General features: G+C 46.4%; 1 protein-coding gene across 2 annotated transcripts in view; it reads left to right on the top strand.

Annotated features, from left to right (window-relative positions):
* PIEZO2 (piezo type mechanosensitive ion channel component 2) overlaps positions 1-17,656 on the top strand; it is a 326,164-nt gene that overhangs the window by 236,583 nt on the left and 71,925 nt on the right. The window contains exons 19-23 of one of the 2 annotated variants that reach the window (XM_032602872.1): positions 1,054-1,095; positions 7,790-7,822; positions 8,171-8,364; positions 9,928-10,088; positions 17,359-17,535. In XM_032602872.1, the coding sequence (XP_032458763.1) occupies positions 1,054-1,095; positions 7,790-7,822; positions 8,171-8,364; positions 9,928-10,088; positions 17,359-17,535 (607 nt within the window). The remainder of the gene's footprint in view (positions 1-1,053; positions 1,096-7,789; positions 7,823-8,170; positions 8,365-9,927; positions 10,089-17,358; positions 17,536-17,656) is intronic. The other variant, XM_032602873.1, reaches the window with a different exon arrangement.

The raw sequence follows: 17,656 nt of genomic DNA, 5'->3' as shown, positions 1-17,656 counted from the left end.
TTTCGCAGCTCTTTTCCATTGTAGTATTTTCCTTACTGGCAATTTTCACCTCACGGTAGTTTTAGTCCCTAGAATGCTAGTAAATGGCTACATTAAAATCAAAATGATGAAGAAAAACATATTTTTGGAGTCGGGATTGCCTGTCCCGCTTTGCCTTCTCTGTTCCTGCCCGCTTAGTAGATGCTGGGGGGAAAAAAAAAAAAAAACTCCCAAATTGGGAATAATCAATGCATTTTGTCCCTTAAAGTGATTCCAGTCCTGTTGTTTCTGTGAATAGCCAACTGTCCTTCTTCCTGTTTTGCTGTCGTTTTTGTGGTTTGTGTAGGCCCTGTAGGCAAATGTCACTTGTGTCTGAAGCAGAATTCATTGTGTTTAGCCTTCCACAATTTATAAAGTTAGCATTATGAAAGTGTTTTATGATGTACCTTATGTGAAACTATTATTAGTTCTAGGTAGGCATCCTCAGGAATATCATTTCCCTTATATACTGATAAAATATATAACATAATCACAATGTAATTATTATATAATATATACTTAATAAGGTACTAAGTATCCACTCCATATTTAAATGTCCGTCACTGCAGTTCGTCCATAATTTGTTTTAGAAAGTACTGTGATGCATATAGAAATAGAATGAGTTTTTTCTGTCTTCAGTTTTAGAACACCTCAGAAAACAGTATGTTGAATATGGACATTTAGGAGGATTTTCTTCTTTTAATTCTGGGGAAGGAGCAAGAATTAATGTTTTCCGTGGTATTTTATCTGATAAATGCGTTCTGGACATGTAAACCTTACAGATTCCTGACAAGGTGTGTGACGGGGGGGGAGGGAGGGAGAGACTGTTACCGTCCGGCGATTTCCCGACTCTGATTTCTCTGCTGCCGAATCTCGCTGTCTGGACCCTCCTCCGGTGCATGAAGCATGTCGGTGACACATGTGGTGGTGCAGAGCTTACGGGACATCAGCTCCTCCTCTCTGGCTAACACTCTCCTCTTTCTCTCTCCAACTGTCCCCCGCTGCCACCGCCTGCTTCCTTGTGCCCCCGCGTAGCCATGCCAAGGTCAATGGGCGCGTGTATCTGATAATAAATAGGTGGGTACCTCAACGTTTTCTCTCTCGGTTTCCTTTTTGTTAATGGTCTCTGGGGGTGTTAAACGCTCCATTAGCTTGTAAGTGGAAAATGGCATCGTCAGACAGTGGGCGTGGCCTGCAGGTGCACTGGATGTCTTTTGCAAACCCAGCCATTCGGCGTTTGGACCGAACGGTGCTGCCGAGAGGACTTGGAGGTGGCCGCGGGTCTTCAGCTGGCCCTCGGCGTTGGCCTGGCTCAGCCGTGAGCCCCACTGACGTCACCCTTGGTAGCGTTGGTTCCCGGCTAGCCTGCGAGCCCACCTCCCTCTTGAACACGTGATGGAGAGTTCAGCTCAAGAACCAGCTCCTCCACAGAGCGGAACTGCCCTTGCTCTGAATTCCCGGGGCACTTTCTCATCGCTGTCCCCCGACACTGGCCTTCAGCCCCTATCTGTCTGGCTGTCTTGTCTCCCCTGCTCGAGGCCTCCACCCCGCAGGCCCGGAGTCCCTGTAAAATCCATCTCACTTACCGTGGAGGCTTAACCATTAGTGGACTCTCAGTAGATATTCCTGAATGAAGTGACAATGGTCACAACAATCTATGGTTAAGAGAAAATTAAAGCATCAGTTTCTTCAAATATACGTCTACTTGAAAGAGCAACGTATTGAAGGACGGTATTTTACATGACCCAACTTCACAATATATTTGCTTTCTGCCAAAAAGGCAAAGCTGGGTAGTACCTTAGAAGCATATCACCCAGCTGGGGAGATAAGCCATGCAGGTAACCACACATAATAAAGAGTGAGCTTTGACATGTGCCGTGTGTAGAGTTATCCTCAAGTGCCCTAAGAGTTCAGAGAAAAGAGCCTTTGGGGTCTAATTTACCAAAACTCTTCTTACTTTATCAAGTAGGTGAATTAAAATGCCCGCTCCCAGGGCTTCCCTGGTGGCGCAGTGGTTGAGAGTCCGCCTGCCGATGCAGGGGACACGGGTTCGTGCCCCGGTCCGGGAGGATCCCACATGCCGCGGAGCGGCTGGGCCAGTGAGCCATGGCCACTGAGCCTGCGCGTCCGGAGCCTGTGCTCCGCAACGGGAGAGGCCACAACAGTGAGAGGCCCGCGTACAGCAAAAAAAAAAAAAAAAAAAAAAAAAAAAAAATGCCCGCTCCCATAACTTCATGCCATTAGTAATCAAGTCAGTAATTTAGGTAATAGAAACATGTATTTTGCAAGAAATCCACTTAACAAAATAACCCTGGGAAAGATTTGTTGGTTTTCTAGTCGTTATCTTAAGTAACATCCCAAGGCTGACAACCAAATAGCAAACCCTAGGAGGCAGAACTTCTAGAAGGAGGTGTAAAAACTTAGCGCATTGTGTGCAGATCTCTGCAGAAGAGGAAGGAGGCCGGGCTTGCTCCCTTTGGGGCCAGTTTTGTGGACAGCCTGAGAGAGAAAAGTCAACCTCAGGTTTTTAGCTGCCAGGAAGAGAAGTAAGACAGAGACTCGAACCAGAAATCTCGAGCAGCTGCATCAGTCTTATCCCTCTAAACATAAGGAAGCGTAATCTCTGTCTCTCTGCCTCAGTGTTTCTCATAAAGTATTGACCATTTGCTTTAAGAGGAGGTGGCTGGAGCACCCAAGAGGTCAGGAATTGGTTTGATGGGCTCTGATGGCTGATACACTTGGCCTTCCGTATCCGCGGGTTCTGCATGCATGGATTCAACCAATTACAGATCAAAAATATGTGAAAAGAAAAAAAATTCCAGAAGGTTCCCCAAAGCAAAACTTGAATTTGCTGTGAGCAAGCTACTATTTACATGGCATTCACATAGTATTAGGCATTGTAAGTCATCTAGAGATGATTTAAAGTATACAGGAGGATGTGCGTGGGTTATATGAAAATACTACACCATTTTATATAAGGGACTTGAGCATCCGTGGATTTTGGTATCTTCGGGGGTCCTGGAACCACTCCACCGTGGATACTGAGGGACGACTCTACAAGTTTTGGTCCCCTTTGTCCCCGACTTTTCTCTTGAGAGAAAGCCTGTACCCATTAACCCAAGTCACAAGGCCAGTGAATTCACTCAGGAGTTCTTAGAATGATCTAGATGCAAAGTCATCTAAAATAATTTAAAACTTGAAGCATTCCACCATTAGGTCAGTCTTCTTTCCAGTGGAATCTCTCATTTTTCTCTGAATGCTAACATTTTAAGAAAGGCCAGAGCTCTGCCTTAAGGGACACGTGACCTAACAAACCCGTCCCGCTCTGGACAATGTGTGCCTCTGAAAGGCTGCACGTGAAGTGTGTCCAATGATAGGGTGAACCTTTATTTAAGTAAATAAGCTTTCTATCTCCCCAAATTTATTTCTGTACGCTCAATGCTGTTTTATAAGGAGAATAATGTGTTTGTAAACATGAGTTCCAATGAAAGAGGGGACATAGCTACATTTGACTTCTGCGTCGATTACAATTTAGACTTGACCTTACGAGGTGTGAGGTGGCGGGTGTGTTTAGGACAGTGGGTGACTGGTAAAATTTTGATGATGTGAAAAATTGCAGGAAGTTCCAGCTGAGTCTGTAAACAGACTGATTTAGAAGATTTTAACAGGAGTAATGATTATTTCTCCCACGTATACACAAACCAGAGCCATTATACCCAATCTTGTCTAGTAGATTATTTTTGGAGGAATTACTACCACACAGAGTTAAGATGTGACATTAAATTGAATTAAATTAAATCAACTGCTCATCTTTGAATACAGTTTTCTCAAAGTGCTTAGGAGTTCCAGAATATAATCTTAAAGAGTTTTAAAACTTCTACTTTAAATATTACTTATAAATAGTACACATTTGCAAGAAAGTTCCTTTTTTCTAATAGTCTAATGAATGGGTTGAGTGCAGTTTACCTTGGAGTAGTTATAAATAAATAGAATTTAGGCCTTAGGGGATTTTACCGTAGTAGAATTTCCATTTTCTTTATTGGAAAGTAGCTTAATATGTGGCTTTTCAAAGCCAACTCCTAGTACAGACTTAAACCTCTTCAGCTCTCCATAATTTGTTTCTTTGGTTTCAAATTAGAATGCCTCTCCAGTGTATAGAATTCACTCAGCAAACACTCAGGGAATGATAGTGTACACCAAGCAAAGGGAGGCGAGCAGAGTGAGACTGGATTTCTGTCCTCAAGGAGAGAATAAAATGATGTGGACACAAATTGAGAAATGCACACATTGACTTACAGAGCTGCGGAAGCATGAAAGAGAGAGGGTGGGTGAATAAACAGACAAAAGTCACCTGCTCTGTTGGAATGCAAGAGGAGAGAACCGTCGTGGCTAAGAAATAGTCAGAGGATTAAGCTCAGAGCTTGGATCATCATAAAAGCAAGACCAGAGTTACAGGCGAGGTCAAGAAAATGCAGAAGAGAAGGAAATGGGCTCCCTGAGGGGAAAGACAGGCAAAAGGGTGGGATTTAAGGAAGCTGGGGCGGGGTCCGGGAGAATCTGGTTCATCAGCTGGTCGGTTTGGATCCCAAAGTGGAAATCATCCACCAGTGATGGGATAATCCACACGTGAGGATCAGCAGAGAATTACAAGGATCCTAAGTTCCTTTGCTGGAAGTTTCAGGGAATGTTTTTTTCACTAGAGGGTGGTTTTTAATTTAGTCTTTGAAAAATCAGGATCCCTTTTTAAAGTTAGTTAGGGAGAGGTACGTATCTAAGTTCAGGTACACAGGCTTTCCTGGGGAATCGATACAGCTGTCCATGACAGCAAAGGGGCAGCCAGTTCTGCCTCGACCCTGCCCTGGGCAGTCAGACCCCAGCCCTGCAGCAACCCACCCGATCTGGCCACATGGCGGAGGGAGGTGATGGTGGCCATAAGAGGCCCTGGGCATTGAGACTATCAGAGACAGATTCTCGAGGGAGAAACGTTTGCACTGTTCTCTGAATGGCCATTTTAACACACAAGCCATTAAGGAATATGCTGATGACAGAATTAGAGTCCAAACTGAGCGCCCACCCCAGCAACCTGTGCTATGTGGTCCCACACGAAGGTGTGTCCTGATTCTGCCTCTTCCTTAGCATGAATTGATGACGCGGATTATCAAAAAGTATATGCAAATCTGTCGTTAGCAGATGGTTCTTTACTCTAAAAATGTGCCTGTGTACTAAGCACCGTGTTAAGCACTTAACGGAAATCACTTCCATTTTCACAGCATCCCAGGAAGTAGGCACTGTTATTCCATTTCACAGATCAGCAAACTGAGATTTAAAAGACACGGCAAATATATACTGGGTTGGCCAAACAGTTTGTTCGGGTTTTTCAGTAACATCGGAAAAACCCCAATGAACTGTTTGGCCAACCCAATGTGTGTGTATATATATATATATACACACATGTATAACTGAATCACTTCGTTGTACACCTGAATCTAACACAACATTGTAAATCAACTATACTTTAATTAAAAATTTTAAAAAATAAAATAAAAGACATGGTAAGGAACTTTGTCAAGTCCTCTCGCTAGTAAGATGTCTAGTTGAGGCTTGAATCTAAGTCGTTCTGATTCCAAAGAGCATGCTTTTAACATTGTTCTGGATTGCCTCAGAAAAAATGCTATGAGAAAAATGAGAAAAAATTGAAAGTCGAAAGGATTCACACAAGTGTCTTTTTAAAACAGAAACTCCAACCATGCATTGAAAATACTTTCATCTGTACTCATTTTACGCACGCAAATTTTCTCGGTGAAATTTCAGATGGCAAACGCCTAGGCTGGTAAATTATAGCCTGATACACGCTTCCCCTTTTGTCTTTTCTTTCTTTCTTTCTTTTTTTTTTTTTGTTGGCCCTGTGTTACAAGCTCGGAGGTCAGGCTGCTCCAGTGGGCATCAGTGTCACTGTTTCCTCACGAGGATGGTGTCAGAGGGGAGGTAGCAGCATTAGACACAGGAGCTCTCTCCCCTCTCCCCGACACCCCCAGCTCCATCAAGTCCCAGGTCTCCTGTAACTGACAAGTTTCCAGAAGTAGATCTTCCGGACTTACTTCCAAAAGGTTTAGTCTGAGGTTCTTCTGTGATTCCTTCGTTCAACAATCTCCCCTCAATCTGGACAGCACTTTGGGGGTCTCGTGGCTGGAGGACTTTTTGTTACGTAGACATAGTGGCAACTGCAGAAACAGCCTCATCTCTGGGAGTTTCCCTCCATAAATAGCACTCATTACTGGAAAGTTGTTTTCAGTATCAAGTCGTGGCAGTGCTGAGGTAGATTATATAAGTGGTCATACTTCCACAGTAAAATCCACAAATTTCTGTCATTGTGAAAGTGGCTTCTCACTTGTAAAATGCGACCCCTTGCTTACCCTGAAGAGGACATAGAAACCTTGACATTTGTGTAGCACCTGACTTTCACCTTAATACCCTTTAATACGTAGAGTCCTGATGAAGCAGGGACAGAAAAGAAGTACCCTGAAAGTTGATGCACGGAGCTGGTGTAGGAGATGTGGAACTACAGTTTCAAGAATGGGGAACTTCCCCAAAGGTGGAGGGTGAATTGTCTACCTTAAGAAAATAAGCAAGTGTATATCTGCACAATTTCTTCTACCATCCTCAGAACGTTCTTTGTTCATTAAATGAACGATTCGTTTCTGACACTCTGTCATTTACCTACTTGACACCCTGTTAAAAAGAATGACTTTTGAAGGAGAACCTCTCTAACAGTCTGAGGACAATGCAGATTCATGACCACAGTTATCCAATATCACAGGCGTTTTAAATGTAAAACCAACAAGTTGCATGTGAGCTTGGATTTTTATGTAGCCAAACTTCCTCATTTTGTAAAAAACAAAAAACAAGTAAATTCCAGAGAGGTGAAATAATTGACTCAGAGCCCACAACGGTACAGATATAATAAGATTATTAAGTGTCCATCCTGTTATAGCCGGGCTGAAATGTATAGCTTAATTATTGCAAATGGAGAGGACTATGTGTAATTCCAATAGACCTTTTCCTAATATCTATTGCCCACAAATGTTCCTTCAAACATTCATTTGAATATGAATAAAAAGATATACTTTTTTAAAAAATTGAGGAGAAAGATCGTACTTGTTATTATCCACCACAAAATAAGCTGGACCGCCCGAGAGTCTGCTGGGCTCGGTGAGGCTGCAGCTCCCGCGAGCTCAGAGGCTCAGCTCCCTCATCCAGGCTCATGCATGTCTTCTCAGGAGAGCTGGTCTAGCAGCTCACCTGGTGCCCAAGGGTGGGGCGTGATGCAGGCTTCTCACCCCCAAAAGCATTAGCACCCGCTGCATATGCTTCAGATGACGGCAGAACGGGATTGGTCTATGCAAAGGTTGACTGATGTCACACGTTATTTAAGAATTTTAAAATCCCTGCTTACAATGTGAATGACTTGATTCCTGGGGGATAGTTTGCTGTGTTACTAAAAAAGCATGATCTGATTTGCCTCAGCAGTCTCTGCATTCTGTCCTTTACCACTGCAGTCCCGTCCACTCTCAGATCAGTTGCCAGGCACAGGGTTCCCAAAGCCCGCTGCTGCTGCCATCCTGGAATGCACTTGGCGTTAGGACCCCTGCACCCGGTGTACAGGAATGCAATAGTGGATGATGTATAGCATGATGTGTGATCTCTGACTTTCCTTATAATTCTTCTGTTCTCATCTCCTTTTTTTCCTTTCTATTTCAATTACTTTGAGCAGCATCAAGAAAAAATTACCAATCTACCAAAATGAGTAAGTCCCCCTGTGAAGCCATGAAATGCTTGCTCTACACAATGCCATTTCATGCTTCTCCATCCTAAACTCTGACCATTTTCTCCTGTGGGAAAAATGTCAAGTTTAGGTGTCGCTAGCTCTCATGACCAACTCATCACTAGAACCTGAATTGGAAGAGCTAACCAAACCTGAGTTTACAGTTCGTTTTTAGAAAGAGCTTTAAGAAGTAAAAAGCGACCAGATGCTAACAAGCCCACATGCCAGGCTGTGTAGTGACTTCCGTTTTGTTTATCCTCCTTCACGGGCCCCTCACTCGCATCCCCCGGAACCCTTACCTCCCCTGATTCGGCTGCTCTCTGCCCACAGACTGGCCCACCCCGAGGGAAGCCTTCCGGACCTCGCCATGATGAAGCCGACCGCCAGCTTGGAGGTGGTGGAAGCCAAGCAGCTGGCTGGACCTGGGGAGGAGAAGCCGGGGGGATGCCCTGCAAAGGCCAAGAAGGGCGAGCTCGGCAAGGACAGTGAGGAAGAGGACGACGAGGAGGAGGAAGAGACGTCAGGTAAGCCGCCCGCCCGCCCCAGGAGCTGCTCAGAAGATGCCGGCTCCCAGACGGAGGGAATGAAACACTGACTTGCTCCAAGTGCATAAAACGAGTATACACTCGACCCAGGCAGTGAACTAGAGACCAGGGTGTGGTCTTTTGGTTGCTGTAGTCATAGCTTTCCTGTTCCAATTGCCCCAATGATTTCCCTGTAATTCTGACTTAGAGGAAGATGGCAGATGGCTGGTTGTCTGTGTCCTGCAGGGTCCTGCCCAGTTTCGTTTAGTCTGTTAGTTCCCAGGAAGCATGGAGGAACCAGAGAGCATAGCCTTTGGTGGGGGTGACATTCTGAGGCTGTGATGCTGAGATGCTGCCCTCGTTTTTCCTGGTGCTCTGTGCTTTACAAAGTAGAAGATAAAAGGCAACACCAGGAGGAAGATCCCTCCCAAAGACAAGCTCCCCACAAACTGGCCCCTTTGCCCACTCGTCGCAGAAACCCTAGGAGAGCCCAGAAATGCTCCCTCCGTATCTGAGGGATGTGCCTTCCTCAGGTGAAGGAAACCAAGCTCTGGGGACCAAGGGCTCAGGACTAGGTTCTATTTTATACTTAAAGGCAGGTTTGAGCTTTACAATAACGTCTCACCAAAACCTGGGCTGCAGCTTCCTCTTTACTTGCCCCTGTAACCTCGAAACTGTGCCCAGGTGTGACCTCAATCCTGTAGTGAGTCACCCGAGTCGCTTTGTAAATAAACATTTTCACAATAACTAAAACCTTCCTTAAACTTTCAGAACCAAGTACATGACCTGTTGCAAACACCCCAGCCAGGTCAGGAAGCTACGTACAGAGACCCTGGGTCTTATCTGCCTGGGCCCGTGAGCTTCCGTCTGCAAAGGCGGGGACAGGCTGATTGCGTGGAACAGTCCTGTGAGGACTTTTGTTCAGATTAACCGGGACAGACCTTCTAGGCAGAAGTATGACCCTGGTCTGCAAAATGTTATTCCCTAGCGCAAGGTGGAAGGTAGAAAATGACAAATTTGATTAAAAATTGTGACTGGAATGAGTCTGAGCGCCACACTTGGTGAACTGTGACTCAGTCGTTCAGCCTCTCAGGTCCATCCTCCGCTGTGACAGGGGTGGGCTCGTCCAGGGCGGCTGGTGGGCTTTGCCCACCCCCTAGTTAAGCCCCGGCAAGGAGATTGGCGCTTAAGGAACCACTGTTTTGGCAAAAAAAAACGTCATGAAGAGGGAGCTCAGCTACTTAATATTTGGGGGAAATCAAGGAATCATAGCTCAGCCCTAAGAGTAAACAAGGTCAAAATTCTTTATTGCACAAATTTAATGAAAAGGTGGGTGAAAGCAGCCTGTCCTTCGTTCCTTCTCGGCGTGTGACATCGAAGCCATCACCGGACGTGGGATTCTTGGGCCACCTTCCTCCAGATCGGGGTGTCTTAGATAGAATTCATCCACTCCTCTGATCTTGCAGTTTCTCGTTCCCATGGGAACGAGACAAGGTAGGCTTTCAACCGTAATCGCACACACGAGCCCTTTTCGTGCCCTCGGGCACACTCCCTGCCCTGCAGATCTGAGGAACAAGTGGCACCTGGTGATAGACCGCCTCACGGTGCTGTTCCTGAAGTTCCTGGAGTGCTTCCACCAGCTGCAGACGTTCCTGTGGTGGATCCTGGAGCTTCACATCGTCAAGATCGTCTCCTCCTACATCATCTGGGTGTCCGTGAAAGAGGCAAGTGACGCCTGTTTATCCTCAGGCCAGACCGAACCAGGGCCCGTTGCCACTTTCCTTTGTCAACTGTCCCTGATTCTTTAAGGGTGATTTCCCACGACGTCAGGACACCAAGGTGTGAGACAGGCACATACACTTGACACACAGGACAGCTATTCTGAGAAGAGGGAGTGATCTCGGGGCAGACAGAGCCCCCGGCTTAGTCCCTCATCAGTGTGGTCCTATCACAGAGGTTCCTGATTTTCATCTAGTCTTTAGTGAAGGGTATGAGACAGGATACTTTTTCTGCACAATGCGCGTGGGAATCTACCTCCATAAATTCTCTTTGGGGAAAACAATAACATTCCGGTACATGCTACCAAGGAAACGCAGGTTCCAAAATTTGATAGCATCTTTCTTAGAGCTCACCCTGTTCACGATTGGAGTTTCTGAGATGAAGCACAAAGTCTTTCAACATTGTAATGGCACTTCTGTTTTCTTACCTGGAGAGAGAAGAGTCATCATTCAGCCAACAATGGTTTGGTGTTTACTGTGAGAAGTTAGCTTTCTTTCAATTCCTTCAACAGATAATTTTCACGTATTTCTAATTGCCCTGGACTCTTTTTGAGTTAGTGACAACTCAAAGAGTCTTTGCCCTCTAAAAATTAGGTCAGGAAAGACTGCCTATAATTTTTAAAAAGTTAAGTAATAATATACTACAGTACTATGAACCCCAAATGTTTCACGAGTAGGTAACTAAGGGGTAAACCTTAATGTGAGCTCTCCAGTCTAAACTGGGACTTTCTCCCTTTTCATACAAACCATCTGAAGTGGATGGGTAATCAGGGCCAGGTGGGAACAAAACAGGAACCACTGTCCCCGTGAGATTTGTGGCAGAAAATGACACATGCTCCATCGTTAAGTAACCAAGTCTATACATTGATTAGAACTAAAATTTGGCCTAATATATATATTAATTGAGAATAAAAAAGTTAAAGCATTTTAACTTTACAGGTGAATTGACCAATTCAGACAGAATTTGAGGGTCGGAATATTAAAGAACAATGAAAAAGGATCAGAGGACGCCTGTGGCTAAAAATGAACAAAGTCCGTTTCTGAATTAACCGAGTCTGGCGTGCAGATGATTTCTGATGTGTGGCAGAGTGGGTGCGGGGGCATCGTAAGACAATTGAATGATGGGAGTGGGCATTCAATGAAAGAGAAATTAGTGTGAGTAGGGCATGGAAGACCCACTCTCTGAATCCATCCTGGCGAGTCCAGAAGGAGAAAGAAAGAGGGTTAAATGACACCACTTTCTCATAAATCCTAAATGAAAAGCAGACATATATACGTATAATTTTTTTTTTATACATATAATTTTAAGTCAAGACTAATGAGTCTTGAGAATGCGTTATTAATAGGCTCTCAAGTAAATAAAGGATTACGGTCTCTTCACCCTGTTGCACCGTTAGAAAAACGGCCCCTGGTGGCATGCGACCAGGTCCTCCCCTACATTCCACATATTGCACAGACTTCCAAAATTTTCATTCCTGATCCCACCTCTCTCACCTATAACTTTAAAACACGTTAAGAGACTCATGAATCGGAGACATTCTTCTCCTCCCACTGCTGGCACTGCTGGAATCCTGGTGCTGTAGGATGGTTTGACCCCCAAGTGTGTCTGGGGAGGTCACCCCACCTGAAGGGTGAGTCACCACGTGGTCCTGGGGGTCAGTGACTCTGAGGCCTCCCCTCTCTGCACTGACTTGGTCCCTGGGCACCATCACCGTGTTCACAGCTGATTCTTATTAATGTCATGGGAGCACTGAGCCATCAGAACACAAGGCATCATTATAAGAACAACTGAACTTTTCTCCGTGCCCCGAATGCACGACACGTTCTGATCATCCTCAGGTAATGGAAAGCCCTGTGGCTACCTTGCATAGCAAGCAAGATCTCAGTTCGTTAATCAGAGTTGTCTAGCCACGGAGAAGAAGCAAACTCTGGTCTCTCACCCAGTGGAAACATGTCCTCTTCCAGCCGCTTCTTTCTTTCTCACACTCACCTCGCTCACCGCCTCCCTGCTCCAATGAACTGACTGGTGTTATGGACTTGGGCAGGGGTGGCGGGGATGTGGGATATTCTGATTTGACTTGTACTGTCCTAGGATGGCCTTACACTGGGCTGAGGATGATCAAATCTACCCTTTTCCTCCCGGAGGCTCCTCTGCGATGGCTCCAGCTGCAGCTCTGGGGCCGTCACCCAGCCCGTGGTTTCCAGCACCCACTCCTACTGGACCCACAGCCTTGTGGGCGCTCCCCTGAGCTGTATTCGAACAGCCCCACATGCATGTCCACAACAGCCCTGGGGCAGTAGGCACGAGGTCCCTGCTCTGCCTCTGGACATGGGTCCCAATGAAGCAATGACCCTGCACTGTCACCAAAGCATCCTCTCTCTCCTTGCTGCTGGATTTTCCGGGTGACATTGGACATCTGTGCCCCAACCCTGTCACCAGCTCCAAGGTGCACACACTGAGACTGCTGAGGGGTCCTGCTTGGGGCGCCTCCCTCAGGACTTTTGTAGAGAATTGGCATCTCCTTCTACCCTCACCATCTCAGGGTCGAGGGACAGACAGAAGCACCGCCCTACAGAGAATCCCCTTCACACTCCCTCCTGTCATCTTCACCATCTTGACCCATCTGTGTCCTCCTGGACCCATTGGCAGATCTCTACATGGTTTCCCGTCGACTGTTCGGAAGTTTGTACACGTTTGGCCAGAACCTCGTTTTGCAGTGTCACACTGACCTGCTCCAACTTGGTGCCTCGTGACACTTGGATTTAACATCTCTCTACACTGACTACAGGTGGGAGGAGAGATAGACGCTGCCTCTTGCATGTCGTTCTCATAAGGAGCCATGTGCCAGCCCAGCGTGGATGTGGCTGAATTTTGCACCATCTAGGGGCACCGCTCACCTGAGAATGGCCTCCCCGGGCTTGTGCGTTCTGAGGTGCTCACCTCCGCCCGCAGGGGCCTCTTCTGCTTTGAAGGCTCCACTCATCCCCACAGGAGCAGTCCATCAGCAATGACATTTGCTGCGTATATTTGCTGTCCGTAGCTTATTAATTCTGATTAATACAAAAAAATCCTTTCTCAAAAACAGCCCATCAGTAAATGGCAAGATGAGAACAAAGTCCACATCCCCAGTTAAATCTTCAAGATATGTGGCCACACATGTGCTTTGCATTCAAACCATCTTTATCCAAGGCCACCAGCAAGGGTGCTGGTTTTCACAAGCTTACAGGGCCATTTCCCCCACAAATATTAAACTTTCCCCAGGTTTATCTTCATGGACGTCTGAGGAGGAAGAGACCATGGGAAAGAATTCATTACAGAAACCCTTCTGCATCTCTTACTCAGAGTGACACCATTTTGGAAAGACCTAGATTTTTAAAATACATATACCATTGTCTTCTCCTTGTTTTATACGCAGCTGTGCTAATTTCAAAAGTTTCCTAGTGAGCTCTGTGAGATCAAGTTATTCTTGGAGGAGGGGCCAGTCCTCATTTCTTCAAGTATCTTTAGCATGTCCCACAGGGCCTGGCCAGTGTAGAAGCTCCATGAATGTTTACTGACTGAAGGAAGTAAATACAATAACTTTGCAAGTTTGAGATTTTCCCCAGATATCAGTTGATGCTTCATTATTATTATTATTTTCACTCTCACTTAGCATGCATTTAGCCTTTATCATGTACTTACAGTAAATTACAATAAATTGAATGGTTATACGGTGCTAGATGCTGACACAAAAGCATGGCAGACACGTTTCCTCCCTCAGCTTGCAGTCTGACGGTAGCGGCTGGTAAATAAAACCAAAGTCACCGTCACTGCTGATGGGGGAGGAGCCTCTGGGTGCTCAGGAGGGGGATGTCATGCCGAGGTGGCCCCATGGAGGTGACATTGAAGCAGAGGGGGCTCTGAGGGAGGGGGACCGGGGATGGGCAAGCATAATAAGGGTTGTCTGACTGCTTGTTGTATACATGGATGACCAGCTATTTCCCTAGAAATTCTGACTCGTTGGATATTGGTGGGGGCCTAGATATCTTGTCATTTTTTTAAAATGTATGTTCCATGAGATTTTTATCATCGGGGATATGAGGAGACCTTTGTCAACCATGATTGCATTGAACGAAGCACCACACTTCTCTGAGTCCCCGTTTTCTTGTTTGTAAAATGATAAGAGGGCTTCCCTGGTGGCGCAGTGGTTGAGAGTCTGCCTGCCGATGCAGGGGACACGGGTTCGTTCCCCAGTCCAGGAAGATCCCACATGCCACGGAGCGGCTGGGCCCATGAGCCATGGCTGCTGAGCCTGCGCGTCTGGAGCCTGTGCTCCGCAACGGGAGAGGCCACAACAGTGAGAAGCCTTCGTACCGCAAAAAAATAAAATTAAATTAAAAAAAAAAAGATAAGAAACAAAAACATCCATGTGACAGAGCTTTTCAGTCCTTATTTAACTTGATTCTCCAGGTCATTGGATCCTGGTGACCATTTCCTTATCCTTGAAGCTCTCCCCACCGTTGTTTTCCAAATCCGAACACTTTCCTGGCCTTTCCTCTGTCTCACTCATGGTCCCCTTCCCCTCTCCCCACCAGCTTCTCTCAGGGGCCTGCAGGCTCCGTCTGCAGCCCCCTCTACTGACTCCAGACTTTCGGCAGCTGTGTCAGGAGCTCCTGTGCTCCATGTGTCATCTCCATACAATGAACAGACATCTATACCTTCAAACCCGTCCCCTCTTTAAACTCCAGACCCGTATCTCCAAGGGACAACTGGATGGGACCTCATTCTTGAGTGTCCCAAAGCCCCTTCCACGAAATATCTCTACAGCTGAGCCCGCCACCTCTCCCTCAGCCCCCTTTGAGATACAGCTGGCCCTCTGTACCCCAGGATGGGGAGCCCGTGGATATGAAAGACAGCTATCCTCTGACCAATTCCCCAAATTGCTCTAATCCTTTCTCCTTCCAATACGTATTCCATTGTGTGGCCAGGGTCTTCTTTCCAGCCTGTAACTAGGATCGTGTTCATCCTCTTCTCGAAAACTTTCAAAGCTCTCTCTCATCCTCACAGTCACTTGATCTGGCCCTGTACCACATCACCATTTCCTGCCCTAGACACTTGAACCACCGGGTGGGCTGCCGAGTCCTCTGAATGGACTCAGAGCCCACTGCTCTCAAGATGGACCACCTGCGGGTCCAAGGATGGTCACCCCACGCTCCCCTCACCTGTGTGGCCTGACACCTGCAATTCCTCTGCCTGGCCAGCTCCTGTTTGTACCCCCGGCCTCAGTTTAGATCTAACGCCCTCTGGGCCATCTTCTCTAACCCTGGATTAGATGTTCAGCAGTGGGATCAACACCCACAACTCGGCTCAGCGCACCCCCGCCATCACGGTGTCATGGCTGTTTGTTGCAGTTCTCACTTGCACTACCTGGGTGTTTCTTGAGGGCAGGGAGCCGCACGGGATGTATGACCGTGAACCTAATTCGTTAATTAACCTAATTAATAGAAGGTATCATCTTTTCTTATCTTTTTCTATCACTCAAAAGATTAAAAGTCCTATGTCAATTCATCGTACTGTTTTTGTACTCAGTGCCTTAAATACATAATAAAAGAAATAACAAAGAGACTTAATTTTATGGGAGCTTTAATAGGATTTGCTTTTTAGCACCCCAATTAGCAGGACACTTGCTGATGACGGAGGAGGAGTCGACCGAGTCAGCCGGCCAGTCAGAATATCTTGCTAAAATGTAACTTTTGTTATTTGTTATGTTTGTGACTGTAGTTTACAGGGCACTTCCTTGGACAATATTTCTTTCATCCTCAATTCTGTAAGCAGCTCCTACTGCTGTACTATTTCAGCACTTAACTCTCAGAGAGGTTCCATGCCTTGGACAGTGACGAGTAGTTAAGTAGAAGAGTCGTAGGTAACAAACTGCAGAATTAACACTGTCTTGGTGTCTCCACACTTCTTGTTTTATAGCTCTGTAAGCCCAACAGGTAACCATACCTCTCTGAGTGCTTGGCACTTGGTACCTGTTCAGTTTTATCAATTGCATTCTTGTGGTTATTTCTACCTGATCATACTAAATGTTTCTATGATATCAGTTTAACAATAGTCGGATATTATTTTAACGATATTCAGAATAAGTGAGGATTTTCCATGACTGAATAAGATAGCAGTGCTTCTGTACTGTTCAATGAACTGCAAGCTCTGAAGAAAGGTTAGAAATGAATGGGCATCTTACCTGATGGAAAAACACACTCATGGTCTCAAAGCAAGTTGAAGTCATTGCCTTCCTGCTTTACACCTGCCCTCACCCCAGATTCTGTCTCGGTTGGGGACTGCCATCCTCTCAGGGCTCTGGCTCCCAAGCCTGAAGCTGGGAGGCATCTCCCACACTTCCTCCCTCACCCCCCAAACCACTCAAAGCTAATCAGTCTTCAAATCCTGCTAATTTGACTTCCCGCCTCAGACCCCCGACTGCTCCCCCTCTCTGCCCCACTACCCCAGTTTGGGCCCTTGTCGTTGTTCTCCTGGACAACTGCAGTAGGTGTGAGCTGGTCCCCTGACCTCTGGCCCAACCCCACTGATGCACCTGCATGCCTCAGCTACACTATCTAAATAAAATGCAATATTTCCCTAGGGTTTCCCAGTGGAAAGCCCTTCAGCACTCTCTGCTTTCTGCAGGAGGGCTTCATGTACATGGTTGTAAAGCGTCCATCAAAATGTGGCTCCCAGATGCATGTCCAGCCTCCCTTTCTGCTGCTGTTCACCGCTGTTGAGTCCAGAATCTCCAGCTGTTTGGGATCACCTGCTCCTATCATGCTACTTCATGCTTTGCTGCCTTTGCTTGTATATCCTTTACCTGAAATGCACTTCTCACCTTTCCTGGCCTGGCTGACTTCCTGCATCCTTCAACGCACAGCTCAGGAGTCATCTCTGCCAGGAGATGTTCCTGAAGCTCCAGATTGCGCCAAGGACCCCCTGTGGGTGTTCTCACAGGAGGCTGTTCACCCGTGTAGTTTGCCACTGCTAGGTTATTTGACATCACCTGGTTATACACCTGTCTGCCTACAAGACATGTGTCTTAACACTCAGGGCCATGCCTTGCCCATGCAAGGAACTCAATCAGCCTTTGCTGAACTCAGCAGAACAGGATCAGTCAGGTTGCCAGGTTTTGTAGATGTTGTGCCATGTTGCATACTTCTGTCCCCATTTGTGATTTTCTGTTTTCAGGTGTCTCTGTTCAACTATGTATTTTTGATTTCTTGGGCTTTTGCTCTGCCGTACGCCAAGCTCCGCCGCCTGGCTTCAAGTGTCTGCACTGTCTGGACGTGTGTGATCATTGTCTGCAAAATGTTGTACCAGCTGCAGACCATTAAGCCTGAAAACTTTTCTGTCAACTGTTCCTTGGTGAGCCTCAGACACGGGGTTGGTGGGGCAGGGGGGCAGGGGGGCCATCTCTTTGCCTGGCCTTCAGGGAAGGGAGGCAGATACTGGGGGACACACATCCCCAGAACATCCTGTCTGGCCT

The sequence above is a fragment of the Phocoena sinus genome, chromosome 14, assembly GCF_008692025.1.
Source record: "Phocoena sinus isolate mPhoSin1 chromosome 14, mPhoSin1.pri, whole genome shotgun sequence".
NCBI lineage: Eukaryota > Metazoa > Chordata > Mammalia > Artiodactyla > Phocoenidae > Phocoena > Phocoena sinus.
This window is presented reverse-complemented; position numbering and strand designations above follow the sequence as displayed.